The sequence below is a fragment of the Microtus pennsylvanicus genome, chromosome 11 (genome assembly GCF_037038515.1).
Source record: "Microtus pennsylvanicus isolate mMicPen1 chromosome 11, mMicPen1.hap1, whole genome shotgun sequence".
Classification (NCBI taxonomy): domain Eukaryota; kingdom Metazoa; phylum Chordata; class Mammalia; order Rodentia; family Cricetidae; genus Microtus; species Microtus pennsylvanicus.
In genome coordinates, this window is record NC_134589.1 from 14,106,360 (window position 1) to 14,125,712 (window position 19,353).

The window sequence follows — 19,353 nt, forward strand, 5'->3', positions numbered from 1 at the left end:
ATTTCTGGGAGTGTGCAAACTGGCCCCACTTTGTCTTCAGGTTGGCCATACAGACAGATTCATGACACCTGATGGAGGCTAAAACCCTTGGCAACCTCAGTGTTGGGGGGAGGGGCTCCCCACCTCTCTCATTCCTATGGTTTTTTTTTTAGGGCTTTTTCTGCATCATTTGGATTGATTATCGACTTACTCTTTTTCTAATTAGAAAATAGCAATTTTCTCAAGACTGAAATTCTTAATTGGAGAGATGTTCGTGATTGTGGGCCAGTGGCAAAAAGCGGCTATAGATAATATATATGATATTCCATATTTAAAATAGGGAGCTACAAGCATACCAGAGTCCAGCTTGACAGTCTCTCTTAAAAAACTTGTTGCTCTTATATGACCCAACAATTGCACCCCTGGGCATATTCCCTGAGTGGTATTAACATATTTCCCCCCAAGACCTGAACATGAACGCCCCCAGCAACACTGCTGGGAACAGCTAGAAGCAGCAGACGTCCTTTGGTGGGTCCTGATTCAGCAGAGGATGAGGTTTCCATGCCATGGAACGCTGCCCAGCCAGGGAAGGCACAAGCCACCAGCACCCAAACTGGAGAGTTGTGCTGAGTGCAAAAAGCCACCCCCAAAGGTTACCATGCCATGCCTTAGCTTCCTTAAGTAGATCCGTTTTTAAAAGGGCAAAACTACCACAATTGAGAACCTCGTAGAGGCTGCTGTGGGTCCCGGACAGACTAGGGTAGACATGAAGGTATGTGTGGCAAAAGAAATGGGGGGAAGTGAGACACAACTGGGGAGACCCTTGTGATGGAAGGTTATGTATCACATGAGGTCAATGTCACTGTCCTAGCTGTGACATCTTGCTAGTTTTGTCAGGAAACTGAGTAAAGAACATTCCATGTCTTCTTTTAATTCTTTCTTTTTATCTATATGTGGGTGGGATTGCACATGTGTGTGTTCCCCCGTATGGTCATGCGTGGAGGCCAGAAGTAGACTTTGGGATGTCTCTCAGCTGTTTTACTATCATGCTTATTCGTGTGTGTGTGTGTGTGTGTGTGTGTGTGTATGTGTGAGTGTGCATGTAGTATGTGTGTATGTAGACCTGAGTTACTGTTGTGTCTCCCCTCTTTGTTCTTCACCGTATGTATTGAGGCAGTCTCTGACTGAAACCAGATCTCTCTCACCGTTTGTGCTAGTCCGACTAGCTGTGTCTGCCCCCACAACCATACATCTCCCAGGCACACCCCACCTGGGATTACAGACAGGCTTCCTTGCCTATCAGACATTTCATCCTTTCTGGGGACCTGAACTCCAGTCCTCACGCTTGCCTGCCGAGTCATCGCCCCAGCCTCCTCCACTTTATTTTTTAAGACAGGGTTTCTCACTGAACCTGGAGCCTGCTGGTCTGGGCTAGACTCTGCTGGTTGGCTGGTGTGCCCAGAAGCCTGCTGGTCTGGGTAGACTCTGCTGGTTGGCTGGTGTGCCCAGAAGCCTGCTGGTCTGGGTAGACTCTGCTGGTGGTCTGGTATGCCCAGGATCCTCCTATCTGCCCACCTCCCTACCCCACACCTTGAGGTAGAGCACCACCACACCTGGCTTTTTACACAGGTCTGGGGACTCCAATTCAGGAAGTCCTGCTTGAGTGGCAGACACTTTCCCCACGGAGTCATCTCTCCAGCCCCTGCCCTTCTTATTTCTAACAAGGGCATACGAAACTACAGTAATTCAAAATTAAGATTTAAAAAAAATATAGAGACTGGGGTCGAGGAGTAGAATAAATGTTTTTGTATGAGCAAGGACTTGGGGCCAACTCCCAGCACCCCTTCAAACTGGAGGAGAACCCCACCTGGATGTGTGTGCGTGGGAGGATGCGGGAAGACAGACCACAGACCTGAGAAATCAGCCGCAGGATTGTAGCTCTAAAAAGTTTGTTTTCTTCTCTTCCAGCCTCTTATTATTTGACTTGCTCCAACAAGCAGGTGTGACTTGGTGATTTCTTTAGATTCAGGAAGTGGCAAAAAATATGAATAAATAAAATAAGGGAAAGAGAAGCGTTGGGGGTGGGCAGTGGCAGCGTTTGGCAATGCTGCTCCCTCCAGAAAGGGCCAATTCTAGATCTATGGGGACATTTTTTAAATCTGGTAGCAGGTCCTAGGAATGAAGTGGAGGCTGTTGCTGGCCCACTGAGCCCCTGCCAGTCTCCCAACCCCCAGATGTCCTGGGACCAACCTCTTCTGGTGGACTGCCCCTTCCTTCCCTAATCCCTGCATCTGTTCACAGACTCAATCGCGCAGGGACACATGAAGCAAAAGACAGGTGACTCTGGGGCCAGCAGCAGCAAATCTCCCTGGGTCGTTGCCATCGCCGAGAACCGCCTCGGTCATTCCCTTTGCCCGTATTGTCTCACATAGTTCCCAGGGCCTTGGAGGTGAGAGCTGAGGTGATTGCCACTGTGTGGGTGGGGAAATGCGAGGTTAACGGTGATCCCGCAGAAAAGACTGTGAAAGTACATCCCACCTAAGATGTCGCCTCTGAGATCCTTAGTCTGTCCCCTGCACCTCGGATCTGGGGTCCCGGGCAACAGGGCCGCAGCAGTGCACGCAGGTCTTTGGAGCGGCAGCTGAAGGGAAACAGAGGGACAGCTTGGTGTTGGCCAGCTGGCCAGCAGCTCATTTCCTAGCCAGGTAGGAAAATGGCATGCTCCCGGCTCAGCAGGGAGACCTTAGTTGGACGCAGGGGAAGACAGATGCGCCTCTGGCACACACCCAGCCAGCCTCCAGAACCACTCCCACCCACTGTGAGGTCGGGCTGGGCAGCTAGAGGCCAGCAGGACGCTTGGCAGCAGCTGCGAGAAAGGCACAGGCTACAGCTGGAAATAGACCAGCTCTGACCAGTTACAGCGGGGGTGAAGGGGCATGGGCAGGGGCGGGGGCGGGGGGGGGAGTAGCTCAGCTAGAGTCAGTCAGTCGGCTGACTAGGCAGAGGAGTTGGCAGGCAGGCACGAAGTGACATGACTCCGCGCACCCCCGCCCCCCACCCTCCCACCCCCACCCCGGCCATGTGACTCCCTCTCTGCTGGTGTGTTTAGTGGTGGGCATTCCCCCACTACAGGACAGCAGAGGATTAGGAGAAAATGGATGGAAGATTCTGGAAGGGAGAACTGTCCTGTCCTCCCACAGTTACTGAACAAACCAGGAATCCTGCTCTTCCAGTCTTTTAGCCCTTCTGGAAGTTTCTTGGCTCTCTACCATCAATCAGATTGAGGGGGTGGAGTCTCGAGACCATCCTTGCATCGGTATAAGGAATTCGTACCATATTGAATAAGAACCACACGGCCTTTGCCTTTATGAGTCTTGCTGTGCCTGAAAGGCCCTCTGCCCATTCGTCAGGAACAAATTCCTGGTCATTTTTCAAGCTGCAGTTCTAGTATCCCCTTAGGTGTGGGGATCTCACCTGCCGTTTGGAGCCTTTTTGTCCAGACACTGACTAGTGGCGTGTCGTTTCCTTCTTGATGATGTCTAGTCTTAAGCATAAGTGATAAGGTTGTGACTGCGGTTCATCTCAGTGTGTATCTGTGTCCCCACAGGGCACTCAGCAGTGGGGACTCCAGATCCGACTTCTCTTCCCTCTGCCCCTGTGACCCACCCAAAGCTTCCATGTCTGAAATGAACGGTGTGCGAACCCACAGGACACTCACGGCCTGTGTTTGCCCTTGTTTCTTCCAGGCATCTATAAAGGACACTGCTTCCGGATCAACCACTTCCCAGAGGACAACGATTACGACCATGACAGCTCAGAGTACCTCCTCCGTGAGTGCCAAGGACCTCAGCTGCTTTGTATCAGGAGGGGAGAGGAAGGGAGGGGCTAGAGGGGTGAGCCCTGTGGGTTCTGCTGCAGTTCTTTACCCTGGGGAAGTCCTGAGCTCAGAGGGTGGGATTGAGCCTAGCAGTGCCCTGACGTGTGGATGCCCTGAGTGTGGGTGGGTACAGTTGGTCAAGACCCCAGACCCAGTGAAGCCCAAGCAGTGGGGTGCAGCTTCAAGGGACTGCTGGTGGAGCAACTGAAGTTAAAGGCAAGAACTTCCTGGGGATGTAGCTCAGTTGGCAGAGTGCTTGCCTAACCCATACAGAGCTCTGGGCTCCATCCCCAGCACTGTTAAAACCCAGCTTGATGGCACGTGCTGTAATCTCAGTACTTGCGAGGTGTGGAGGATCAGGAATTTGAGGGCATCCTCTGCTGTGTAGTAAGTTTGGGGCCAGGCTGGGTTACATGAGCCCCTGTCTCCAGTTTTTTGTTTTTGTTTTTTAAATAGGGTTAGAGAGATGGCTCAGTGGTTAAGAGCACTGTCTGCTCTTCCAGAGAGCCCAGATTCCATTCCGAGAATCCCCAGGCAGCTCACACATGTCTGTAACTACGGTTTCAGGGCATCTGACACCATCACACCAATAAACATAAAATAAAGTTAAAATTGAGAGAGAGGGAGAGAGAGGAAGAGAGAGGAAGGGAGGGAAAGAGAAGATACAAGCTTTCTGAGCCCAGTGTGATTGTTCACACCAATAATACCAGCACTCAAGAGGCAGGAGGATCAGGAGACCAAGTGCCTCCTCTGCTGTGTAGTGAATCTGAGGCCACCCTGAGCCTTAGGAGTCCCAGTCTTGAAAAAGTTCTGCCCAGACCACAGCTTCCTGAGGAGTGGAACATCAGAAGCACACTATGTAGGGATTAACTCACCAGCCAAGACAGCTTACTGGGGTGCCAGGAATCCCAGAGTTGGTGATAGAGGTGGCAGGGTATCCAGAGTTGGTGATGGGGGCTTCAGGGTATCCAGAGTTGGTGATGGAGATAGCAGGGAACCCCCTGACAGGTGTCCCTGAGTCCCTTCTACCCTGACTAATACCGCCAATGACTCTGCCTATGGGCTGCCCTTAAGCCTTGCTCCCATCTGGTCCTGTGGCTGAGTGCTGCCTCCCAGGTGCTATCCACAGCCCATGCTGGACTCCAGAGAATAAACTGCTCCTGTTCCTGCAGTCTGCCCAGAGTTCATCCGTGGGCCTCTAAACACACACACACACACACACACACACACACACACGGCAGGAAGCCGCAGCCAGAGGGGCTAGAAGTGGATGCTAGAATTTCTGTGTCCCTCCTCCTTCCCCATCAGCCAAAAGACACAAAGAGCTGCTTCTCGCAGCTCCCCTGGGGCTTGGGCCCAGCCTCACACATGGAGAATCGATCCCAGTGTGTCCTCAGAGAGAGCACAATTCACTGTGCACCTGATTGTGGGTATTTTTTTCCCCTACAAGAAAGGATTTGGATTATGAGTCATCTGATGAAACAGAACAGCGTGCCGTTCCCATGGAGCCAAGGCCATGCCAGGCTGCTCCAGCCAGGCCCAGAACCTGAAATAATACCCACCTCCCGTATCTTCTCCTCTGTCGCCCTCCTGCTCTCTGATCCTGCATATTAGGGGCTCCCACTTGACCAGGTAGGTGGGATCCCCTTAGAGTGGCCGTGGATCACCGTGGAGGTTGCACGGTATGCAACACAAGGATTGCTAGTTACATGAATTATGGGTGAGTGACATCCTTCCAGCTCTGCGAGGCAGAGCACGTGAAAGGGAGCTGGAAGGACGGGCTTCAGTGGCAAGAGCTGTGACCTTTAGGGAAGAATGTGGCAGCTTCTTTGTTTTGCAGTTTGGCAGAGAGAAGCCTTGGGAATAATTCCAATCAGTGGCACTGTCCTCCAAAAGCCAGAGTTGGAAGCCTCGTGGTTTGGTCCACACAGTCAGCCTCCTGGGGTCCAGGATGGGACAGAGAGGGACAGAGTTAGGGTCTTGAGTCACACAAGCCATGTGACCAAAGCTTTGGCCCTGATGCTACAAGTCCTCCTGCCAGCAGTGTCCCCTGGGTACCCCGAGGATTGGAGTGCCTCAGAGGGATAGTATCAGTGTGACAGTTGTCTCTCCTACAAAGCACGTGTTCTCAAATGTATCAGATCCCCAAGGAAACCTGCTGGTTTGTAACAAGCCCAGAGGTACCCAGGGAAAGATGACAGATGGCCCCCGGGCCTGAAGGCTTTGGCTGTTGGTGAGTTTGGGGGCAGAGGTGAGTTCTTAATAAGCTAGTGTGTGCCCGTTCGGTGGCTGTGGAGATAGGGACACTTGGCCCTGAAAACTGATTTCCACATTTCCCCAGAACACAGGGCAACCTGGAGCCAACTGCATACGCAACTCTGAGACCTGTGAAGGTCGTAGTCTCTGTAGCCACAGGGCCTGTGGCTCCCAGGCTACCCTGATTCTCAGTGTTCAACTTTCTGGTTTCTGTCCAGGCTGTTCTCTCCAAACTGTAGAGAAGCCCGGGAGAGTGGTCTCTGGGGGCTCGTATGGTGATCTCACTTATTTCTTCATTCATTTGACAGAAAGTGTGACTCTATCGCGTGCCTGTCACCATCCCGAGCAAGTGGGTACAGTGGCATGGAAATAGCTCTGCCCTCCAGGTGCTGGTCTGGTAGCAGAGCACGGTAGTTTGGGGAGCCCAGAAGGTTCTGTGGCAAGGGAAGGCCCCTGAGACAGCAGCAGCCCAGTAGGCCCCGAGGCTAGACGGCTCTCACTCTACCTTAGAAAATTCAAGAATCAAGTCAACCCTGACCCTCAAGTTCCTAAGCCTCCCAGAGAAGCATGCAGTTTGAGTTGCATTTTTGTCGCTGGGTTTCTGGGGACCTCTGAGCATTGCACACTCATAGCTCGGGGGAGTCACCACCTCATACCCTACGTAGTATCTTCCTTGGGTGTGTCTTGTCCCCATGGTCCGGTCCCTGCCTGTCTTGCCCGAGACCTGGCACCTCCCTCCTAGGTTCAGGATTTCCAGCTAGATGGGGGGATGTCTGTGCCAAGCCTCAGCACAGGTGTCGAGACAGCTGTGAGTCCACAATGATGCCTAGAGTAAGTTATAAGATCGTGTCCATCCTGTCCATCCTCCAGACAGACAAACATCATCCCCGTCCATCCTCCAGACAGACATATATCATCCATGTAGCTTGATGTGGTCACGTGGTGTGGCTGGCTCTAGCCTCTCGTCCCTCAGACACATCTTCGACAAGACACTCAAGTATCCGAGTCTTGTGGCAAGGGACAGGTGGTTGCAGGACTCACCTGGATGGAGGGCTCTGAGACACAGGCCTCCAGTGTCTTTGAAGGAACTGGAGTCCCCTTCTCTCTGGACCACCTGACTGGTCTTCAGAAGGCAGGACAGGGTGTTGACCTGAGTCTGGCCATCTCAGCTCAGAGGCATATTTCCGAAGCACACCCGAAGCCGCCTCCCAGAGCCTGCGAGTGCAGGAAAGCTAAGAGGAGTGGGGGAGGAAGCACTGGAGAGAGGAGTCTCATTTAATGCCCCCACACAATCCCTTCTCTGTGGAACAAGGGCTCACACTGTGTCACACAGAAAGGAGACAAACACCGCCTTCAGAGGCTGCGAGGCCCCAAGCCAGTCAGCTGGCTAAGGAGGGGCACCTACCCTCACTTCCTGACTCAACGGTCCTCCGCTGGCGCCACCAAGGCCCACACAACTGAATTTCTCTAGAGCTGGGAGGACACAGAGAAGGCCGAGCTCTGAGCATCCCCCATGTCTTTGTCCTCTTCCTCTGACCCCCTTGCCATCCACCCAGGTGCTCAGGGTGGAGACCGGAAGCCTGACCTGTGCTCTGGTGGGCGTTCACTTCCAAAAGGGCTGTAGCAAACCGTTATGAACCATGCGGCTGATTGACTTCCAGAGACTGAGTCCTGGGTGACAACTGGAAGTCAAAAAGGGGACACACTGTCAGGCCCCTGCCCCTCTACATGCTCAGGGAGTGAGACTCTTTCCCTGACGCTTCTGCAGTTTGGGAGGGTTGGAATTTTGACCATGTCACCATCCTCTGACTTCATCCTCAAGGTCTTCCCCACTGTCTTAGAAAGATGCTTATCCCTGGACTCAGGGACAACTTGGTCCATTCAGGACGGTCTTATCTTAAGGGACCCTAAGGTCTCTAAACACATATGTAATACCTTTTCCCACAGGAAGCCACATTCACAAGGTGAGGGCACAGTCAGCCCTTCCAGCGTGGTATCACCACTGTGGCCAAGTTATGAAAAAGTGAACCCTTTTATGAAGTTCCCTGACCCTGCCCCCCCCACCCCTGACAGGCTGACCAGGAGTAGAACAAGGATTCGGACATGGTTCTGTTGACCAGCATGGTAGGCCACGTCTCACCACGTCCTGCTGCCTCTTCCGTGACTCGCGTGTGTTGTGAACTTGTACTTCTTTATCTGTAGACACAGCGGTGATTTGCTGAACAGAACCAGTCACTTAGGAAATGCGTGTGGCAGCCAGCCCTGTACTGGTCACCTCACAGAGACAAAACCAACCACAGCACAGTGGCCCCTGCTAATTCACGGTCTAAATTTGTGAGATTTCAGTCCTTATTTGTGGTTTTGCTTTGTGGAATTTTAGTCAGCAGCAATTCAAACTTATGAAATGGAAAATGCCAGAAACAAAGAGCCCGTAGGTTCCTCAAGTCATGTTTATTACAGCGTGGTGTTGCAGTGGCTCTGTTTTATCATTAGCTCCCACCAGTCACTTTCTATGTTTGATTTGTCGATTAAATTTTATCATGGTGGGCTGGCAAGATGGCTCCGGGTAGAGGTGTTTGCTATCTGTGCAAGCCTGGTGACCTGAGTTCAAACGCAAAACCCACATAAAGACAGAAGGAGAGAACTGAGTCCCCAGAGTTGCCCTCTGACCTCCACACATGGGCTGTGGCCCATGCATGCACGCGCAATAATAATATATGAAAATGTAAACACGTTGATTTTATCCTGGGTATGTATGTATAGGAAACACAGGGTCTTTCTCCGATTTGGTATTTGGAATGTGCCTCCTTAGAGATGAGGAGACACCGAGTTACTAAAACCATGTGCACGAGTGGGAAAAGTGAGTTTTTGAAGAGTGGAGGAATTTGTCTGAGGACACACAGCATGTCACAGAGCAGGACAGACACCCACTCCCATTCAGTGTGCCAAAGCCTGTTCCGCTGACTGTTGATCCAAACTGGCTCTTGGGCACGTTACTTCCCAGCCTTCTAATGCAGCTATGGTACGTTCAGGAGAGAACTCGGTGGGCTGTGAGCTGTCGCGTGAATGTCCCTGCCATCTAGAACATTAGTGACCGTTACTGTGGCCTCCCCAGTGCCAGTGAGGGAGACTCCAGTCCCTCTCATCTGAAAGCAATGTGAGAAAGAGGCCCAGTGACCTGCAGGCAGGTGTGACTGCTGGTCACGTGTCTTCTGGAAGAGTCAACGGCCAACCTAGAGCCATCGTTTGCCTAGGTCCAGCAGCAGGACCCCTGGGAGAAACACCTGTGGCCATGACAGAGAGGATGGCTGGACTCACCGCCCTCTCTGTTTTATTCCTACCCTGGCCTAGGCATCGTGCGAGCCTCCAGTGTCTTTCCCATCCTCAGCACCATCCTGCTCCTGCTTGGAGGGCTCTGCATCGGCGCTGGGAGGATCTACAGTCGCAAGAACAATATTGTCCTCAGTGCAGGCATCCTCTTTGTGGCTGCAGGTAAGTTGGGCTACCCCATGGGACTAGAGATGGAGCCATGGTAGTGTACCTGAGCGTGTGGTCTTCACTGCCAGGAGTGTGTGTCCCGGTAGGAGGGCAGTCTGAAGTCAGAGCATGGTTGACTTTAAGAGGCCAGATGTGTAAGGCTGAGGCAAGGGATGGGGGGCCAGCTGCTTAATGGGGTTTCCTTTGGAGGAGATGACGGTCTTACAAACAGGGGTTCACCCATTGTGAAGGGTTGCACACATTGTAAGTACACTAAATGCCCCTGGACCGTGTCCTTCAGAAAGGTTAATTGGATAGTATATGAATTTCACCTCATCTCGGAAAGGTGGGTATGCAAAGTTCAACCAAGGTACTGGGCTTGGCTGCTTTCCAAACCTATAAGAGGGTTGGGAGCTGGCTGAGTTGGATCGTCAGGAAAGAACATGGAGACTCCTGGGATGCCAAGTCCCAAGGAAGTTTGCCATGTAAAGCCAGGGTGAGGGACTAGACTAGGAAGGACAGAATAACATCCGTTTACTTAGCATAGGATTGTGTTGGCTGTTACAAACTAGTTAGAGATGGATTGGGGAGTAGGTGGGCTATAGGTAAAGGCTGTGTTCCCCTGAGGGACATGGTCAGCCCAGATTTCAGGTGCAGCTGAGAAGTGTAGAACTTACCTCTCACAAACACCCACGGGACTTAGCTGCCAAGATAGCTATGGTGGTGCACAGCTCTGATCCCAGCTGGGAAGTGGAGGCAAAAGAATCAGGAGTTCTGACTGGGAAAGACAGCTCTGTGGTTAAGAGCACTGGCTGTACTTGCAGAGGAGTGGAGTACGGTTCCCAGCACACGCGTGGTGGCTCACAGGCATCTGTGACTCCTCTTCCGGAGGATCTGATGCCCTCTTCTGGCCTTTGCAGGCAGACACGTGGTGTGTGCAAAACACCAATGCACAGATAGAGAAAATATTTTTTTTAATGGGGATGAGGAATTCAAAGCCAGCCTTAGCTACCTAAGGGAGGTCTGAGCCAGCCTGGGTTACATGAGACCCAATCAAAAGGAAAGAGAGGAAGGAAAAAAGAAAGAAGGGAGGGAAGGAAAGAGTGTAAAAAGAAGAAAAATTAGTTACCAAGCCAGGTATCATGGTGCATGCCTGTAATGCCAGCACTTGGGAGGTAAAGAATTAACTAGAAGTTTAAGGTCTTCCTTGGTTATTTAAGTTCAGGACAAGCCTGGGCTACATTAGTCTCTTTCTCAAAATAAATAAATGAATAAATTACCATAGTAAATAAATATCATGGAGAACACTGGCCACCATCCCACCTTCAGGGGCCTGTTCTCTGTCCTGTCATTACTGCTGTGAGTCTGACCTCTAGTCTCTCCTGCCCTCTTCCCTTTCAGGCCTCAGTAATATCATTGGCATCATCGTCTACATCTCCAGCAACACAGGAGACCCCAGTGACAAGCGTGACGAAGACAAGAAGAACCATTACAATTACGGCTGGTCTTTTTACTTTGGAGCCCTGTCGTTTATTGTGGCGGAGACAGTGGGTGTCCTGGCTGTAAACATTTACATTGAGAAAAATAAAGAGTTGAGGTTTAAAACCAAGCGGGAATTCCTTAAGCCCTCCTCCTCCTCACCATACGCCAGGATGCCGAGCTACAGGTACCGGCGACGGCGGTCCAGGTCCAGCTCACGGTCCACCGAGGCCTCGCCTTCCAGGGATGCGTCTCCCGTGGGCCTGAAGATCACCGGGGCCATTCCCATGGGTGAGCTGTCCATGTACACGCTGTCCAGGGAGCCCCTCAAAGTAACCACAGCTGCCAGTTACACCCCGGACCAGGATGCTGGCTTCCTCCAGATGCACGACTTCTTCCCACAGGACCTAAAAGAGGGTTTCCACGTTAGCATGCTGAACCGGCGGACAACTCCCGTGTGACCCGCCCACCCGTCTCAGCGCCGGCCTCCCCCAGACACGCAACAGGGTGACCCTTAAGATTATAGACAGTGAACTGGAGCCGAGGGCAGCCCTCCCTGGCTTCCAGAAGATGCCATGGGCTGGCTTAGAGTGAAGGAAGCCTAGATACCAGAATCAGGGCTCAGGTAGAAACTGAAGGCTAACTTTCTCCCACGACAGGGTGTATTGCTGCCCTCTGAAATTTCCCAGGAGGCCCAAGAATTTTCCAGAAGCTGCATTGACCTGCCTCTTGGAAACCAGGAAACCTGTCAGGCCCGAAGAAGATGTCAGACCCCCTCCCCTTCCCTGGGCGCTGGGCCACAGGAAGGCTTCTTCCAGAACTGGACCACTGAGCCCCCGTCAGCTACTTCCCACTCAGACATTCCTGTGTCCTGGAGCCTGAAATGAGCTGAGGCTTGCTCCATTTCCCTCTGTGTCTCCCTCTCGCTTCTGTCCAGCGGCCTGGTGGAGCCTGTGGTTGAAAATGTCATCCGTCCTAAAGAGAAAGCTCTGTGGCTAACTGGTGCTTCAGCCTTGAGCTGTCCTGCAGCCGGCTTCTCTCCACCTCAGGAGACCGGGAATCTGGGGTAAAGGCAGAGGCTCTGGCGGCTTTCCTGCCTGCTTCTGGAAGTTTCTCCCGAGTTCAGAATAGGCAAGACCTTCTCACTAAACTTGGAGATCTGGAGGATTCCATGGGTCTAAGGAGAGGTAGGCACACAGCCTCTAGCTGTGTCTCTCTCCCACTTGCCTGAGGAACCACTCTGACCCCTGAAGGGAGGTGGGGCCCTTCCCACCTCCTGACTGGTGTTCCACGACAGATGTATAAACTTCCGTACAAGAAAGGGGAACCTGAGGGTGAGCAGAGACAAAGAGGAACAAAGAAAGAGCATCCGTTTGCAGGTGATTCTGAATCGTGACACGCTGAAAAACAACAGCAGGAGAACAAGCTGCAGGCAACTCCTCATCCTAAAAAGTAGCAATGGCATCGCCCCCAACTGCTGTCATCATAATTTATTCCGCCGACACATGAAGGACTCTGTGGACATTTGACTCCAGGGGCCGTCCTGGGTTTTCTAACTTTGCCTGAATCTAAGGATGAGTTCTGTGTTTTACAGTTTGTCCAACCGTTCCCCCTTTCCCTCTTGAGGTGAGAAAAAAACATGTGAGTTGTGTTCAGATTAGAGAGAACTCTCCCGGAAGTGGAACTCACCCCCTTTTCTATAACACACGTGCTTTCTAAGGATCAATTGTTTCTTACTTTTTGAGACTTCTTAATCCAATCTTGAACAGTCATCTGTGACCCCGGTAACTGTCTCACTTAGAAGTGACAAGCCAATTCTTACCTCAGTCACCTGCTCATGGAGCCCCCTAGGCTGACACCGAGTTCAGACCCAGCTCCATTTGTCCTTCCCTGCCTGCCCTCCATTGCCCCCACCACCCCGAAGGGAGACATCCCATGTCATAGCTGCAGCCGGCTGCCCAGGAGCTGGGGAGCTAAGATGAGAGCGTGCTATGTATTGCTCACAACCATCCCTTCCTGGCCAGGTGGGCTCCTCAGCATGTGTCAAAGCCTGCACAGCAGTGAACACCAGTGTCAGGGTGTGTGGTCTGTCCCCACCCACCTCCCCAGCCACCCACCTCCCCTCTACCACCGGTGTAGCATCTCTTGAGGCTGAAGAAAGCCCCGACCCCCAGGGAGACCCAAGATCTGTCTCATGTCTCTTCTGGACATAGAGCAGCCTATGGTAACTTCCACACACGCTACCTTCCCACCTGTGGTCCCAGGAGTTTCCACGAGTCCACGTAAGAAAACTGTGTTCCGATGAATCCTACCTCTTGTCCAGTCCCAGGCAGAGTTCACAGGCCCACTCCAGGGACCAAGAAAGAGCTAGAAGGAAAAGGAAGTAGGGACAGGGGCAGGGGGGGAAGGGGGGCTAGAACACAGAGAAAAACCTCAAGTGCTCCAGCCCCCCAGCCTTTCTCCCACTGACTGTTGGCCTCACTCTGGGGACCCTGATCACCAGCTTGCTCTCACAGTGGGACAAGGGGAGTGGAGCTGGGCCCCACTGCTGACAGGATCAGATCCGGTTCCCTCTCTGAAGGGACATGAGGCCTGAGCCCATCTTCCCACCCTTCCTCATTCCTGACCCCTCCCCTGTGTGTCTCACCAGTTAAGCCCCTGTGATTCTGTACCCACCAATGGTTTGCGGTTGTTAGTTCTGTCTCTCTCTCCCTCTTTTTTTAATTAAATAAAAACATTTTTAAAATGTTCTACTTTTGATATGGTAGGTGGGTGGGGGTACTCCCCTGGGGTCCTTATGGGTGTCTAGTATCCCAGGTGTAGGAATTGTGGGGGACATCCACGAGAAGGAGGGTGGCAGGGTGAGGGCAGACACCATGTGGATAAGACCGGCTTCTCTGGCTTGTCTCTGAGGACCAGGCTAGGCTGTGACCTCTGGAGAAGGTACCACTAAGAGGCCTTTCCATGGATAAGCTGGGAGCAGCTGAGCAAGTCACTGGTGAGACTTGACCAAAGCCTAAACTCCCCAAGCCATGGGAACTAGTGGCTCGGCATAGCCAGAGACACATTTTATGAGGTACCCTTCTAAGGCAGGAAGAAAGAGGACTAAGTAACCAGGACAGTGAGTTTAGACAGGCTGAGGCAGAGGTGTGGGGACAACAGGCCCCATGCTCCTAGCTTGGTGCCTTTCCCTGGGATCCAGGATGCGATGGGTCTTCTTGAAGGAGACACTGCCTGAGACAAGAGGCCAGTAGGCTTCCCTTTGCTGTTAGATGACTGGACCCCCAAAACCCAGTCAACTGGGCAGACAACTGCCACTGCCCCTGGCACAGGGGAGGGACAAGGTAAGAGAGGGAGAGAAAGGGCCAGAGTGACCCATCCCACCAAGCTGTACTCAGCAGATTGCACAGGCCCAACAACAGCTGCTACGGCTCTCCAGCTTCCCCCCTGTGCGGCCTTTGCTGGATATCGGAGGCTTGACCTCCCTTATCCTACCCACCCTATGGGGACCTTCCCACCTCATGCCACCATCCCTGTCTTGCAGGACTGCGATCTGGAATTTTCTTCTCAAGGGTGATGGGCTCACATGGTCTCTGGTCTCTCAGAAACCAAACTCTTCTGGCTCCTTCGAAGGCCTCTTACAGTCTGGTCCCAGGGAAGGGCACTAAGCTAGGAAGCCAAGAACTGTTGGCCCAATATGTCTGCCTTCTCCCAGCCTGTCTGAACTCGGTGTTATATTTCTTAACATGTCCCCGGGTATGCTGAGCCACCAGGACAGCCTGGAGAGTTCAGGTTTTTGCCGGGTCCCACCAGTGACCATGTTGTGCCGCTAGCCTGGAGCCAGTTCTGCCTGGAGTTAGCACCTTGTGCCAAAACGCCCATGTCTACTGTTTATTCTTAGCCTGAAGGAAACCCTGGCTCAGCAGAAGCTGTCCAGCCATCCTGGGCAGACTCTCGTGCCAGGCCGCATTGAGGGACTTGCCACTACTTCCTGCAGTCACGTGGTCACGTGTTTAGTTCAGCTAAAATTGCTGCCTCCATAACCTGCAGAGCTGGGTCTGTTAGAACCAACACAGAAATCAGTGTATTCCCTAATGCAATAAGCTCCAGGGCTGGATGTGGGGGATGGCTCAGTTAGTAAAGCACTTGCTTTGCAAGCGTGAGGACCTTAGTTCAATTCCCAGAACCCACTAAAAAAAAAAAAAAAAGATAATGGGCACTGACAATCCCAGTATTGAGAAGGCAGAGACAGGAGGATTTCTGGTACTCTCTGGCTGATCAGACGACCTCCAAGGTCAATGAGAGACCATGCCTCAAAGGAGAAAGAAAGACAGGGTCCCTGCGGATGGTCTCCATACATATGTGCACACATGTGAACTACCTCACCCAGACATTTATGTAAACATTCCTAGCCTAGCCATAGGCCAGCTCAGTAGCCACCATTCTAACCTTCACTGTGTTATTTAAGAGTAGGCCAGCTACATGCTCAGCAGCCCCAAGTGTAAATGCTGAAGACAAAAGACCTTCATTTCTCATGTTAGGTGCACCTAGGGAGTGTGAGGCAGCCCTCGTCTATGCTCTCAATGCAGACACTCAGAGGCCCAGGCTGTGGAGGTTCTGCTGTGGCAAGTGGAAGGTGAGCGTGGATGATTTTGATTTTATTGGACCAGGAAATTGTGACTGGCTGTCCACACACCATAGGCTGGAACTCAATCCTATCTGTGCATTCAAGAGAAAGAAGGTAGGTGTTATACTGAGGGCTATTGCTGTGAATAGACTCCATGACCACAGCAACTCTTTCTTCTTTTCTATTTTTTTCTTTTTCTTTTACTTTTTGATTTTTGGAGAATGGAGTCCTGACTATCCTGGAATTCACTCTCTAAACCAGGCTGGCCTCAGACTCAAGACATCTGTCTGCCTCTGCTTCCCACATGCTGGGATTAAAGACATGTGCCACCACTGCCTAGCACTCTTACAAGGAAAACATTTAGTTGGGGCTGGCCTACAATTTCAGAGGTGCAGCCCATTGTCAGGGTGGGAAGTATGGCAGTATGCAGACAGACACTGTGCTAGAGAGGGGACCAAGAGTTCTGCATCTGGATCAGCAGGCAGCAAGAAGAGAGAGTGACACTGGGCTTGGCTTGAACATCTGAAACCTCAGAGCCCAGTCCCAGTGACACACTTCCTCCAACAAGGCCACACCTCTAATATTACCAGTCTCTATGAGTCTATGGGGACCATTTTCATTCAAACCGCTACACTAGGAATGTAATCTATAGAGGAGAAAAGAGTTTGGGGGACAGCTGACGACTCCCAGGGAGTGCTGGACAATTTTGGTACCTCTCTCTTCTGCCCTCCTACTCCCAAACTTTCTGAGGCGTGTTCACCTAAAAGTAAAATCTTCGTGATAGTCCCAACACCCATGTGTCCAGAGCCTTCCTTGGGATCCTACATGGCATCTGGGCTCATTGCTCTAGATGTCCTTTGTATAAAATGGGCCTGTGTCACTCTCTTCCCAAGTGAGGAATAGGTTTGAGCTCATGCTCTTATCACCCAAGAGCACAACACCATTTAACATGTGACCAGCAGGTCTGGCCTGGCCTCATCCCACCTGCTCATCATAGAAGAACCAAGTTCAAAGGTGGAGAATGTGTGGATGAAATAAAGGAAGGCACCCTTTTCAATTTCATAACCATTAAAAGGAGACACATGACCTCATGACCTGCCCAATGGGAGAAGAGATTTCGCACTGTAGGGGACACTCGCCAATATCTGGAGACAGTTCTGCTTGAAGCAGCTGCAGTTGGATCTTCTGGGAGCCGCCAAGGAAGGTTCTGAATCTTGTACAGTGCCCAGAATTAGCCTCTCAGCCCTCAGAATAGTCTGTTTCAAACATCAGTAAACTCAAGGCCAAGTGCCCCACACAAGCCTGACTTCAGGGCAGAAATCCAAGGCACAGAAAGGGATGGTCACTTGTGCAAGATCACACAGCAGCTTTGAGGTACGTGTGTCTAGACTATGAACATAAAACACTTTTGTATCTGATTAGTGGCGGTGCATGCCTTTAATTCCAGTACTCTAGAGGCAGAGGCTGGTAGATCTCTGTGAGTCCAAGGCCAGACTGGTCTATGGTTTACAAAAAAAGATCCAGAACAGTCAGGACTGTTACACAGAGAAACCCTGTCAAAAAAAAAAAAAAGTTTTTTTTTTCTCCACGTCCCTTTTTCCTTCCGTGTTAGGATTTTTGCATCATATTGACCCACACATTTCCAAAATAGAAATTGGAGGTTGAGGAAGGGCATGGGAAAATGGCCCACTGGGGGCGAAAGATGGGGCACCTCCTTGAAGTCTTTGTCCCTGGATTTGGGGAACAGAATGTTAGGAGAACTGAACAAGCCCTTAAGCATGGCCCAGTGCGACATACGGGCACACAGCATGGTGGTGTCTTCTTCCTCAGCCCACATCCAGCAGCCGCAGTGATGTGGCCAAAGGCCAGGAAAGAATCCAATAAAACTTCAGTTCCTCCGGCCTTCCTCCTAGGGCAACCGCAGTGAGCAGCCTATCACAGCTCTGTCCCCACCATCCAAGGAAGAAGTTGCCACCAGATCTTTGAGAGAATGAATTGGATTTTAAATAAGGAAATGCTTTAAAATACCCACTTTAAACACTTCATCTGAGGGTCTGGAGAGATGGCTCAATGGTTAAGAGCATTTACTGCTGTTGTTGAGGACCTGAGTTCAGTTCCCAGCAACCATGTCAGAGAGTTCACAACCTATAATTCCAGCTCCAGGGGATCGGACGCCTCTGGTCTCTGCAAGCTCCTGCACTCACGAACACATACCCACACACAGACACAAACATCTACACATAATTAAAATAATAAACCAAATCGATTTTTTAAAGACTGCGTTTGAATCTTCAAGAGTTTTCACTGAGGGGGCTGAAGAGATGGCTCAGTTGTTAAGAGCACTGGCTGGTCTTCCAAAGGAACTGGGTTCAAATCCCGGCAAGCGCACAGCAGTCCACAACTGTCTGTGGTTCCAGGGATAGACACTTTCACACAGACACATTCAGGCAAAACACCAATGCAATAAAATAATAATAAATAAATGAACAAACAAATAAATAAATATAAATGAATAGAGTATTTGCTGACAACTCTCAAGGAGTTTCCAATGTTGGAATGTTCTAGAACAGCTCTCAAGGGGGACAGTCTGAAGACCAGACCTGCCCATGCATACTGCTCATAGTATGCCTGCATCCTGTTGAGTCCTCCTGTGGCCAGTTCCACTAACATCCACTTCCTGCACCTTTCATGTCCCCCAGACTTTTGGGTAGTAGTGTTTAGGGTGCTTGTAGGTCCTATCCCGCAACCTCTATTACCCCATGGGGAAATGTCTGGCTTCATAAAGCTCACACACAGGACTGAAAAAGTCCAGCAGTGCCAGAAGCCTAGCTGTACCAATAGAGTACTTTTGCCAATGGCTCACCGAAGTGAAGCCGCTGGAGCGGGTTTCACCGGAGGGAGGAGAGCCCAGAATAAGCCCCTTGACTTCGGGTCCCTGCTGCAGGTACCAGATACCACACCTGGCTGCCCGGCTCCCAAGATGAGAGGCATGAAATAGGGGAGGGGGACCTTAGAGTCCAGAGGGCAGATGGAGAAGATACTCTCAGTAGAGATATTTTTAAACTTGCAGCTTTCAACAAAACTGCAGAAGCAACCTCAGAAGCTGAAGCCTGCAGTCCAGGAGAGTTGCCACCGTGTGCTTAAGCCTGCAAGGGAGGGGATTGTCCTTCCTGGCCTTTGTCCCCTGGTAAGCATTCTAGGGGACAGGCTCCTGTGGGACACCCAGAACCTACAAATAAAATTGCAACATGCAAGTCCCTCTAAAAAATAATAAAATACTTACATCTTCAAAATTCTATGGTCAATACCTTTATCTTTAAAATATAAAAAGTTAAGCCGGGCGGTGGTGGCACACGCCTTTAATCCCAGCACTTCAGAGGCAGAGGCAGGCGGATCTCTGTGAGTTCGAGACCAGCCTGGTCTACAGAGCTAGTTCCAGGACAGGCTCCAAAACCACAGAGAAACCCTGTCTCAAATATATATATAAAATATATATATATATATATATATATATATATATATATATATATATATATATATATAAAGTTATAAGGGATTGTCCATCGACAGACCTGAGTTTTTGGAACCCAAAACCCATGTGAAAAACTAAGGCGTGGCAGCAGCAGATATCTGGGACCCCAGGGCTGAGATGCACTGA

The 19,353-nt window shown here is 51.1% G+C and overlaps 1 protein-coding gene across 1 annotated transcript in view; it reads left to right on the forward strand.

The window, feature by feature from the left end:
* The window catches only part of Cacng4 (calcium voltage-gated channel auxiliary subunit gamma 4), a 62,902-nt gene extending 49,084 nt beyond the window's left edge, over positions 1–13,818 (forward strand). Inside the window, exons 2-4 of the mRNA XM_075990294.1 lie at positions 3,726–3,809; positions 9,464–9,604; positions 10,991–13,818. Coding sequence (XP_075846409.1) covers positions 3,726–3,809; positions 9,464–9,604; positions 10,991–11,529 — 764 coding nt within the window. The 3' untranslated portion in view covers positions 11,530–13,818. The remainder of the gene's footprint in view (positions 1–3,725; positions 3,810–9,463; positions 9,605–10,990) is intronic.
* Positions 13,819–19,353: the final 5,535 nt, after the last annotated feature.